General features: G+C 43.2%; 1 protein-coding gene across 17 annotated transcripts in view; it reads right to left on the reverse strand.

Moving 5' to 3' along the window:
* The window catches only part of cacna1g (calcium channel, voltage-dependent, T type, alpha 1G subunit), a 240,478-nt gene that overhangs the window by 94,645 nt on the left and 133,060 nt on the right, over positions 1-12,773 (reverse strand). For 14 of the 17 annotated variants that reach the window (XR_004612086.1, XM_034569763.1, XM_034569764.1 and 11 more), the window contains exons 6-10: positions 12,402-12,561; positions 8,818-9,118; positions 8,208-8,300; positions 7,177-8,080; positions 6,265-6,689 (exon numbers count right to left, since the gene is read on the reverse strand). Coding sequence is in view for 16 of the 17 variants with exons in the window: in XM_034569763.1 (XP_034425654.1) it covers positions 6,265-6,689; positions 7,177-8,080; positions 8,208-8,300; positions 8,818-9,118; positions 12,402-12,561 (1,883 nt within the window). In the remaining variant the exon portion in view is untranslated. The remainder of the gene's footprint in view (positions 1-6,264; positions 6,690-7,176; positions 8,081-8,207; positions 8,301-8,817; positions 9,119-12,401; positions 12,562-12,773) is intronic. The other 3 variants (XM_034569765.1, XM_034569759.1, XM_034569772.1) reach the window with 1 other exon arrangement.

Consider the following 12,773-nt stretch of genomic DNA (forward strand, 5'->3'; position numbering starts at 1 on the left):
AAGAGGAGCAGGCCGTCTCTGTTGCCATAAAGTCAAGGGGAAGTTTCTTATATAAAGTTAGAGAGAGGTTGACCTTCCCAAGTAAATAGACTATGGGCTGTGTCACATAGTTGGCAGACCGACAACTATTCCATCAGCCCCACCATAGATGGAAATGCTCTTAAACTGCAAAGAGAGACAAAGCAGACGCCATTTCCTCACTTGTCCAACCCGTCCACCTCCACTCTTCCACCCAGTGTCCCTTCTGCCCCTTCACCTTCAACTCTGTATTCAAAACAATATATATTAATCCCTCATCCTTGTGTCGCACATTTACATTTGGTGCACTTGCATTTTCTGCTGCCATCGCGAGGGGCCTGTAAGCACAGTCTCCCGTGCAGGTTTGAGTGTTTGTGTATATGTATTTGTTATTGTGCATTGAAGAGATAGGAAGCAGACAGGGTGCTCTGTGAAGTGTCTTGTGCAGTGAGGGTTCCGGTCCTGCAACTGCAAACACACGGATGGGTGTCAGGGTAACAACATGTCTGTGTTCGAAGAAGACGTGTGCAGTATACAGTATCCGTCATGGTCTGGTTTATATCTCAGATGCTAAGTGGAAGCGTGTACATGTGACAGAGTGTATTTGAGTGCCAGTCCCAGAATTGTCTGCTGATAAAATGTTAATATTTAGTGTTTTAATGATGAATTGTGACTGTTTTGTTGTTATTCCTTTCCAAAAAGGGACTTATTTAATCTGAACTTAAACCTAAAGTAGTAAGTATTTTGATATAAACAATGGATCCAAACGATGTATATAAAACAATAGATGTATATAATGATAGATGTATATAACTATAGATGTATATAACGATAGATATATATATAAAACAATAGATGTATATAATGATTGATGTATATAACGATAGATGACATGACGGCTCGCTGAAAGTGAAGCCAAAGCGTCATGATCACCACCTGGTGGCTAATTGCAGATAGGGCATAAACCCCGCCTCGACCAATTAGTAGATGGGACATGGACTAAACTAAAAACTCAAAGTACCCGTCAAATAAATTTCTCTCAGAGATGATTTCTGTAATTTTAGGTATTTGATATCACACTGATGTATTTCCAAGTGCTCATTTTTCCAGTAAGTTTGGTTTTAATTAGTTATTCGGTGCAATAAAAATACTCTAAAGTGGTCAAGTGCATCGACAGGACCTCCATACTATAACTCCATCCCCGAGTCTGGATCCAAATGATGTTATTAACGCAATATGGCAGCATTCATATCCAGCATGTTTTGGTTTTACAGCCCACAAATGAACTGTTTTGATTCACGCTCACTCCCTCATCATCCTTTGTGTCTAGCAACAGCAAACAGCAGTTTTTAGTGGAAGCAGAACTTTTCCCAGACAAAGTGGCCAGATACATATTTTGTTCAAGAATTAATGGAAACCAAAACAAATCTTAAAGCGCAATAAACTGTGATATTAAACGATCGGTTGGCCTTAAACACAACTGCAAAAGAAGGCTAATCTTGCACCATGTGTGCTGGACATGTAATAGGGCAACATTTCGCAAATGCATCAATGATATCATTTGTGATATCAGGCTTCACTCTAGAGCACGCTGTTCTGCTGGGGGGGGGGACAGTTTCTCACCTTATATCTGAGTTAAACGTGTCTGAACAAGCAGGATTTGCTTCTCAACAATGATTGAAACTTGAGTGGACAGTGAGTTAAATTCAATTTGTGCAGCCATGAGAAAAACGTCAAAGAGGTTTAGTCTGCTATAAAACACTCAAACTTCTGGAAGGCTTTTATTCTGAGGCAGCTACAGGGAGTGTTTTCTTAATGAGTTAAGTTTTAAGGGCTAACTTTCTGCATGAGTACTTCATGAAGGAGTTGTGGTTCTCCTTTGGTAGTGGAATTTGTTTTGGGAACAAAGACTGATAAAAATAAGAAGGAAAGAGGTGAAGCTGCAAGGTCAGGGCTTCCTGATTCCTTTATTTGGCTCAAGATTAAAATTGACCCTTTTGACAAGCCTTTGCTGTTGGATTTTACTTAATAGGTAAAGAATGGCATCACCATTATTCTACTTGAAACCTAAAGCACAATATTTTGACACGGTTCATTTGAATTATTATATGCAGACGAGAGTTTTACATCCATCGTCGAACAAACACGCGCTTGCTGAGGGCAAACCATCACTTTGAAGCACTCACGCACTCAGCGTCACTTTCAGTTAATCCCCTTTTGCTCCAAACCAAAACTCCTCATAGCTTTGGATCACATGGACGCTTAATCAGAGCTGTTCAACGAAACAGGCTGGGAAAACCCACAGAAATCACATCCCATTTAAAGGGAAAATGGTCAGTATTTATGTCACACTTCAGCTTATCACCCGTTCAAAGCGCTTAAAGGGCCAAGTTGCATTCACACACATTCATTCAGCTCTACTATAGACTGCCCTTTTTCCATCAAAAATTATTCATTCTTACACTGTCGACAAAGCCGTCACGGCAATTTGGTTGTTCAGTATTTTGCCCAAGGACACTTCAGAATGCAGACTGGAGGACTCTGGGATCAAACCATCGACCCTCTGGTTAGTCAACGACCCTGAGCCACAGCCAAACACCCCATCAAACCCTTAGCTAACTTGCCAGGAAGGCTACGTCCCCTCAGCACTTACAGTATACTGCTGTGTCCAATGGCCGGTTGCATCAAAGTATGTGCTTATTTCAAGATTTGTTTTGGTGACTCCATTAGCATATCAGGCTGACCCCACAGTTGGTTTGAGCATTACAAATTTGATGCACTGAGAATGACAGTAATCCGATCTCAAGCTGTGTAATGCTGACCACAGCAGGTGAAACTACAAAGCACCCTGTGGCAGTGGCAGCTGCACAGGGTGTATATACACTGTGTGCAACAATTCCAACAGAAAACTTGGCTGGAGGACGTATGGGAATTGAAACCCAGCCTCTCATCCATGTGGACAAAGTTACAGAGACATACAGAGGCTTGGTGATCCTCTTCTCTATTGGATGTCGATGGGCTAACAATCAATAGAGCATCTCAGTTAAACTATTTAGCAGCCTGTGTGGAGACTTGAGGGATCAATGTTACCCAAAACTAGAGAAACACTAGAGGGAGAAGATAGAGGGGTTAAAGGAGGGAGATAAAGAGGAGGAGGAGGAAGATGGAGAGAAGAGGGAGGATTCAGGGAGCAAGGATGACAAAAGAGGTGAAAGGGAAAGAAATAAATAAATAAAAAGGAAGAGAAAGAGGCGTGGAAGGACAAGGGAAAGATTTGGAGGAAGGAGACAAGGAAAGAGGAAAAGGGGAAGAAGGAACGGCAATAAAAAGAAGGTGGTTATAGGCAACAGGTCAGGAATCAAAAATAACCCTGGAAAATCTAGCCAGGTTTCAATCTCCTACTACACACCTTCACACACACGCACAAACAAACACACGCAACTGTCACTCACTTTACTTGCGTTATATAACTTTATACACAATCACATGTGCCAAAAATACAACACAATAACGCAGTGCGCACCTCAAACCATAATCTTGCATTTGGCAAGATGGTTTATGCAAAAACACTGAACTGCGCCAACACGAATGGTCGGTATGTACACAAATCAAAGTGTAACGTACGATCACTGCGAGGAATTTACCACACACCTTCACTGCACAGCAATGATGATAGCAAAGGCTGTTTCCTGCAAATTAACAACCTCCATCCCTAAAGCAGCCCTGTCTCCTACAATACACTTATATACTGCAATTTACCTCAGTTAGCCTGGAAGTGTGACTGATATATGATTCGCTGCGCCGCATTCTGCACCGGTAGTGACCTGTGCAAGTGGCTTGGCTCTCTGCCAGGACGTGACTGATCCACATTAAAATATAGTTCCTTTTTCGATCTTATTATAGTATTTAGTTATTCTTCCACAGCGAGCTGCCAGCTCTTTCTACTCCATAACATTTTTACAATACACATGTTCACATTGTTCTTTTCTAATATTTTTAAAAAGTAATGAATAACAAAAGAGGAATTGGTCCACTGATCCAATCAAAGCAGGCAGCTAACATTAGACCCCGCCTCCTGCAGCAGCATCACTGGTGAAGAAACACCTGAACCAGATTCTGAGGTGGCCGAGACTCAACCATACTGATGCAGTAGACTGTGGCATTAAAGATTAGGCTACACTTTATACTTTTAGCACTTTAAATGTGTGTACTTTAGCTCAAGTAGCAAAGTTAAAGTGGTGACTTACTTTTACTTGAGTTCATTTTTATTAATTAATGTGCACTTTCACTTGGTAAAATGTTTGAGTACTTCCTCCTCCACAGGCTGTATGTATCACAAGATGAACTCAACACTGAAATAAGTATTTAGTCTCTTTTTGCCATCGAATATCAAGGAATCACAGTATCTCAGTTCAGTCAGGATCAGTTTTTGTCAAAATTAATTTTATTTAAATAATTTAAATAAGTTATATTTGGCTGTAGAGCTCTGTTCGGGAACCTCCCTGCCATTCCACATGCATCCGCAGAGAGCCTAAGGTATGGAGAGCACACTTCCCTACCATTCCCTGAGCCTTAATAGAAAGTGATGCAGGGAGAGCAGGAACTAAAACACCCCAACACAGAACAGAGCATCAATGTCGACACATGACATTGATTAGGTCAGATTCAGTATGAAAAGGAGGTGCTGGACTGGAGGAGGGTTGTGAAGTCGCTCGCAGAGGGAACAGGAAGAGTATAAGCAGCTTAAATAGAGCGTGCAATATGAGCTCTGCCTATTTAATGTATAGGAGGGGATCAGCTGAGCAGTCAGGCACAGAGATATGCTGATGTCAACTGACATACTTGATAGTGGCTGAGCTTGACTTCGTGCCTGAACTAACGCTGTGCTCAATGTCTGGTCATTTCTTACGTCAAATGTAACTTTTTTTACTTTAGATTCTGACCCTTAAGTTATAGTGTGTCCATGTAGGTGTTTAACCAAATACAGTTGGAGCCAAATTAGCATTGTCACGCAACAAAGATGGTGGTTAGCCCTGTCGCCTCACAGGCCAATTTGGCCGTGGTCTTTCCGTGTGGAGTTTGCATGTTCTTACACTCTTTGAGTAGGTTTTCTCTGGGTACTGCAGCTTACTTCCACAGTCCAAATACATGCAGATTGTGGTTAGTTTAATTGGACACTATTTGCTCAAAGGTGTAAATGTAAATGTGAGTGTGAAAGGTTGTTTGTCTTTGTCTCCGACATGTACAGGGTGTACCTGGTCTCTTGCACTATGTCAGCTGGGAATGCCTCGGGCTCCCCAAGCAACCCTCAAGGGACAAGCGCCATAGATCACGGATGGATGGATACAGTCCATTTACACCTTGTATGCTATCTGTATCTAAACACACACTTGTATAAGCATGTGCAATAGGAGGAGCTGGCAAACTCAGTGAAACAACGATACTATAAGTGTTGTACTTTTTATTCTACTGAGATAGTCATCTTCCTATGATAGCAGGGAGTTCGGTGACTTCCCCAACGGTTTGGCCGATATTGAGACTAGTATTTGAGACTGTAAAGGTTGCATTCACACACTGATGAGATCTGATCACAATAAGTGCCAGACGACCTCCAGATGTGGTTCAGCTGATCTGATAGCATTCCTATCCCGATGTGTTCTCCATGCACTGACACCTCATGTTAATTTGCCTTTTTTCGCTACTCCAGAGAGCCTATCCGGATATAGACTGCAGGTTAATATCAGGTTTAACTGGGGTGAAAGAGAAAAATCCCTGGAGGAAAGAACAGCAGAGTGTGAATGAAAGAAACGCGAAGAAAAGTGAAAAATCTCTGTCAGATGTTGCAGGGCCTTCCTCACCCTTTGAATCACCTCCGTCTCTCTCTCTCTCTCTCTGTCTCTCCCTGTTTCCTCACATACTCTCTCTTTCGCTCCCTGGCTGCAATTATGCTTGTGTAAACAAAAGAGACCAGAGAGAGGTAAGAGGAATTCCAGTCGGTCCTGTGGGAGCAGTGTAGCTTACACAATCCCAATTACCCAGAATGACACACTAGTACACAGATGATCTACTGGTAACTTCCAACAATTTCTCATAAGTAACATCTGCGTATCCGTTATTAATCGGTGTATATTCTCATTAGAAACTGTGTGTAATCATTTGCGTGTGCTACTATCTCAGTGAAGCGTCATCCAACAGCTGTGTTCAACTTCGCACACTTTTAATAATGAGACACATATGCACACTAACCTGCTCATGGTACTCGATCCCCATACTCAGAGTGTTGATCAGAATGGCGATCATAATCCCACGTCCGAAATACTTGCTGTCCACGATCTTCCTGAACGTGTCACACACCAGCCTCCAGAAGTGGACGACCTTCCCCGCCGTTTTGCCCAGCCTGCACTGCTTCTTTTTGGGCTGACGGCTGTCTCTCCTGTCCCTGAGGTGGAGGTCCTGGGTGAACTCGTACACGCCCTCGCTGTCCGAGTCGCCTTGTGTGTCGATGCCGCCCTCCAATTCGTTGGCCAGGGCCTTGGCGCAGTAGGGGCAGCTCTCGGGGTCCAATGTCAAGGCGGCGGTGTCCATGGTGCTGCTGGTGGTGCTGAGGTCACGAGCCGACAGCTGGCAGGAGAGCTGGGCTGCAGCAGAGCGACAGAGGTCAGATGCTGAAACTTAACAGAGAAAGGAGTCATTATTTTCACCATCTGCACAACCTGAACAGACCTGGCCTTTTGCAGATAAAGCTGGCTGCGAGCTCGGGCACGAGGGATTCATATTCATTAGTACTCTTTCTGTTTCTCACAAAGGAAAAAACAACAACTCTGGACTGTGTTGTAGTTTGAAGCGTAATCACGACAACTCAACCGTAGAAAATGGAACACTTCCAGTTGTGTGTCACTTGATTTACTCCAACACCGAAATTTAAATTAAACACTAACTCGGAGTTAATGAGATACTCTTGTTTTTTTCAAACCCCATTATGCTTTCCAGGTTTTTTTCTTAATGACAGTTGCTCGGCAAAGCAAACCCTATCCAACGCAGCCAACTCAAAAGGAATGGAGCTAATGGAGCTAATTAACCACTTTCAACGTTTGTCTTCATTTGAGCTTGACTGTGCTGTTGGAGTTCATCCCTGTTTGTTTGTGGTGAGTTGTCTACCTGCGGGGTTGTGTGTGTCCACCAGGGTCGATGGCCGTCTCCCCAGGGGCATGGGTGGGATATTGAGGTTGAAGCTGATGTTTGTCAGAGTGCTGGCTGCAACACTTCCTCGTCTGGACTCTGCTAGGGCCCGGGCCTGTAGGGTGGGATAGTTTTTAGGACCTGGCGCAGCGAAAGGAACAGAGTTCCTTTTCATGGCCCTTGATGCAGGAGTGGGGGCCAGGGTGAAGGAGCACGGAATTGGCCCAATGAATGTGGGCGACGGGGTGCTGCGAAGAGTTTCTACGTTGCATACACTGCGCACTGAAGCTGAATCGACAGCACCTGCAGCAGGGTTGGACAAAGTGGCTAAGTTTGAATCAGAAGTGGCTGCTGTCACAGTAGATGGTGGCCCCAAAGCAAGATGTTCGCTGCCAGTTGTTGCAACGAGAGCCCCTCCGTTGTTATTATGAGCTCCAGCTTCCACATCCCTACCCTCCATACAGTGGAGGCTCCCTCCTCCCCTCACGCTGCCATTTCCCAGGTGGTAGTGGTGGTGGTGGTGGTGATGATGGTGCATCATGTGATGAATAGACATGGATCCCTGCCTGGAGGACTTCCTCCTCCTCCGACTACGTTGAGGCTCCGTGGCTAGGGGCGATGCAGCTATGTTGAGCCCAGCGCGGCGAGCCAAGAGCCTGCAGATATGGGCCACTTGTTTGGCCCCCTTGCGGATGATGTGAACCAGGTACTTGAGGAGCTCATCATAGCAAGAGCCTGGTTCGGAGAGGGAGGCCAGAGTGCTGGCGTTAGACAGGAAGCGCACCCGCTGCTCCTTCATCAGCTGGCTCTCCCGCTGCTTGGTCTCGGAGAACTGAGTGGCGATGACCACCAGGCACAGATTGATCATAAAGAATGAGCCAATCTGAGGACAAGGAGGAGCAGATGACATTGTTATTCACCCAAGATAGATACTCTCACACCCGTCCCCCCACTGACCCACTTGTTCAATCACTAGCACACAGCTGGTGGCTCCATAAAGCCGCACTTACAATGATGAGCAGGATGAAGTAGATAAAGTTGTAGAAAGAGTGAGCATCCATCACAAAGTACATGATGTCCACCCAGCCCTCCAGAGTGATCACCTAGAGAGAAACACAGTACAGAGAAGATAAAGGTTAACAATAAATAATCAGACAACACAAAAAAAATAAAGCAAACTGGACAGAATTGAAATACAGATTAAAAAACACCACATTTCACAGTACAGTGTTGCAAATGCCAAGACTCAGCAGAAGACTCATCCTCAACATGTCTCTTATGCGCTTCACTGGGAGAACTCATCTCCAATCTGGCTTCCATCCTCCAAAATTACCCCCTTCAGCTAGAAAGCAATGAATGAACACTCCAACAAAAGGCTTTTCACACGATGTGGAGATAGCAAACAAATGGCGTGGAAAAATGAAACTGCGGTCTGTTGGTGTGGCTGTGGTAACTTGCTAATCCTGTAAGCCCTTTTCCTCTGATACACCAGCCACTGGGGCGATTTGTCTCCATCTTGAATAACAGGCCTGCGCCACCTAAACCGTACTGTATGTGCTGCAGAAACTGTTCATTCCATCTGCTCTTTTGAAATACTACTATTCTGATGAGCTGTCTTACCTGAAAGATGGCAATCCAGGCATAGCAGATGTTGTCAAAGTTGATGGCTCCCTTGAAAGGGTTGAACTGACCAGCAGTGCACTTGGTGTAGTACTGGTTCCAGTTGACACAAGTGGTGTTGTCGGTGCTGTTGTAAAAGTCCATGTCCAGGTTGCACTGCAGGACTCCCTCATATTGCTTAGGCACTGAGTTGCAGTCCCTCATGCCATTGTCCCGGCGCTGAGAGCAGATGAAGGGGTTCTCGTCGTCATTCTCAGTGTGGTAGTATTCAGGTAACTTCTCCGACTTCACAGACAGAGGGCTTTGGGGAGACAGAACAGAGGGAATAGCAAGGATTACTGGTTTGTCTGGGTCATAAGGCTAGATACAGTTCTGGAAGTTCATACTTAGCAAATTAGCCACATATTGATTGGCCTATAACATTCTTATCGAGGTGAAACACTTTCTATCTGCCTGAATTGACACATACAATATCTTACAGACTATTATACACTTGTCTTAAAGTAAGAAGTTGGCCCTGTTCAGCTCTGGTGTGAACATCCGTCCTGAGAAATCCAATCACAAGACAACAGCGTTATATTTGTGTGGTCACACCTGACATTTATATGCATCCCGATTGTGTCTCCTGTGATCATTTGAGATCGGATCTCATGACATGATAATCATGACGATCACTTCATGTTCACGAAGACAAAATAATTATGTTTTTACCCAATGACAATGTTTGCGTGTCTGTGCTATGAAAAAAGATTTTACCAATTTAAGAAAAATATCAGTCATCATGTGATGATCAGTGTTAATACTGGGGCAGTAGCAACAAACAAATCAGCGTATAGACACTGAGAAGTATAAAAATATGTTAAAGCTGTGGCAGGTCAGAGGGCGTCAGCTGAGTAGTTGGTCGTTCATACGTGGACCAAGACATACTTGCCTTCACACAGCTAAAACAATGTAGCCACGTGTCCCAGACCCCCTCTAAATGTGGTTTGAGTGATCGGATCCCAGGACGCATTGAGGAGCCTTTCCGTGCATTCAGACCTGAACTTAGAGCTGACCACTTTCAATGGAATTGCTCAGGACGGATGTTAAAAGCAGGTCTGAACGGAGTCTATGTCACTGTGGTTGAATAGCTGCCGCTGTGGCACCAATTGGTAATTACAGTACACAACAGCAGAATATTAAAACTCAATTGTCCATTATTGTCTAGATTTACTTGACATGATCCCAAGGCTGAACTTATGAGAAAAGACTTGTGTCAGCTGAATATCAGTAGAGCACTTACTTTGATCTTTAATGTTAGATTTAGAACCAAAACTGCTTTTATGTTTATTGAAAGAAAATGGAAAAAAACAGATCTATCTAAAGCTACTGTTCATACCAAGACCAGACTGACTGATTAGGTGCAGGCTGCCTTTGCAGACAGATTGAACCAATCAAGTCGAAATGCTCCCGATTAGATTTTTTCAAACTTTGAGCAGAATTTTACATCGATCAAGTTTGAAGCCCCAAAAAGTCTGCAGGTTTTAATTTCATGCAAAAAGTCCAGCAGCTGATTTCACAGATTAATACTCTTTCAATCCGCAGAAATAATCAGCAGAGCTGTAATCGTGTTGACAAACCTGAGGCCAAATGGCCAGAGAGACCTCTGTGTACTGTATGTGGTGAGAGTTGGATGAATGAGTGTGTACTGTGGACACAACCTTTTGGCTTTCTGCTACAGTGCGCTCATCCATTGGGAATTACTGGTGTGTGTGTGTGTGTGTGTGTGTGTGTGTGTGTGTGTGTGTGTGTGTGTGTGTGTGTGAGAGAGATCAACATCACCTCACACTTACTAATTTCTTCAAATATTCTTAAAAGCTCTCTAATTCAAACGTGGGGATGATCTATACATACACTTAATTTCTGTCCACTCTAATTGGGCCATTTCCCTCAGATTTTCAAAAACTCCAGTTCCTGTGTATCTGTGTCTACATGTGAAACGGAGTGTTTGGGAAACGATGGCATCACAACTTACTCTGCACACACCCACTGTTGCTTTTTTGTAATCAGCATGACAGGTTGACAGGAGAATAGCCTCACTAGCATGCTCACAACGTTCTCTGGTAATTGATGAAGTGTTGCTGTAGTCTTTATTGCCACCTAATGTTTGAGCGTTCGTAATCATTTTTGTGTTCTCGTCTGGACAGAGATATTTTGTAAAAAAAAAGGTTGTATAGGATTTTGTTTAGGGGAAAATATCTGTCAAAAAAAATAAAATACAGACAATAATATAGTGTTTGCATGGACTGTGGTTGCTAACTGGTGCTCTAACATTTCACCAGTCTCATACAGTATTAATGTGAATCCAGCTAACAGCCAAAGGTCGCTACATTGCCAAAGCACTAGAACATGTAGCGGTAATATAATGAAGCAGATATTAAACCAGACTTCAATGACACTCATCTGACACAGAACTCCACTTTTATGAAGTAGCTCTGAAAACGGATGATGATGATGACGAAAAATGTGCTACCTCACCAACGCCAGTATGCATGAATTTAAATTACAGCTGTGAGATGTCATAAATCCTATACAGAGCTATGAAGCCAAGATGAACATGAATAAGTCATGGGTGCCCATATTCCACATACCATGGTCTTTTTTCATTATACCAGGGACTGTCTGTCTCCCATTCATCATTGTGATGGGACACGATAATCACCAACCTCATTGACTCTGGTGCGTGACCTAATTTAGTGTGCAGGGTTAAGGTTTGCTTGATAGTTTTACCTTGACCTCCGTGAAACCTGTTGGCAATCTCAGCTGTTCACCTGAGCTCTATTAGTAAAATAAGACATAAATAGATGGATCCTGTCACCTTGTGCACCCTTGGAGTAAATAAGAATTTGATCAATATAAGTACCTGAAGGATAATACCTTCATACCCTCAATCGAGAACAGAGGCACTTTTTGTGCTCTTTTTTTCTAAGTGATATTGTCACTTCAGATCTGATCTCAGCAGTTACTTTGCCAAATGGTAAATAGTCTTTATATAGTATTTTTTCTAGTGTTGGTGACCACTCAAATTGCTTTTAATGTACAGTTTGAACATTCACACATACATTTATACAATCACCATTGCTAAAGTTTACAATTTTCAATATACAATAATGTTTAAATTGGATGCTTCATAAGTTGCTGCACTGATCAGAGATGGAAAAAATAGCAAAATTGCACTATACAATGACTTGACCTATCTTCATTTTTTACTAAAGTAAAAGATATAAGCAATAGTAGCAACAAAAGGTCCTGAAAGTATCGAAAGCTTATAATGTAGAATGACACTTGTCTGTGTTAAAATTATTAACATTGCTTGAATTCATATGGAGATTATACTTTGATACTTTATATGTTAAATCTACAGCTGTCAAATAAATGTAGTGGAACATAAGGTGGCAAAACACTCAAGGTCGGGGCTTGTGTGTGAATGCGTATCTACATATACAGTATGTTTGTGTGTGTGTGTGTTTATGTATTCTTGTTACTAACTTAAAACGCAATGTCACATATAGACAATATATCAACCCAGAGACTGTGGAACTCACAAGGAGAAGTTGTCCTCCACAAAGCAGCGGTTTCTGAGCAGGCCGGCCCACAGCTGGACGCCCACGATGCCGAATATGAAGAAGACGAAGAAGCAGAGCAGCAGCACATTGCCGAGCATAGGCAGGGTGTCCAGGAGCAGGGTCACCAGGATACGCATACCTGAGGGACAAGGAACAGGGTCAAACAGCTGGACAGCACAGTATGCCAACACACACACACACACACACACAGACAGACAGATACGAGCTTGTCAGGATGAGATGCATATTACTGATTGACTTGAAAATCCAACCTCTTTTAGTACAAGTGGCGGTGCAACAGGTTTTTCAGAGCTGACATGAGAAGTGGCTATTTCATTCGAAAGACTAGTC

The sequence above is a fragment of the Hippoglossus hippoglossus genome, chromosome 19, assembly GCF_009819705.1.
Source record: "Hippoglossus hippoglossus isolate fHipHip1 chromosome 19, fHipHip1.pri, whole genome shotgun sequence".
Lineage (NCBI taxonomy): Eukaryota > Metazoa > Chordata > Actinopteri > Pleuronectiformes > Pleuronectidae > Hippoglossus > Hippoglossus hippoglossus.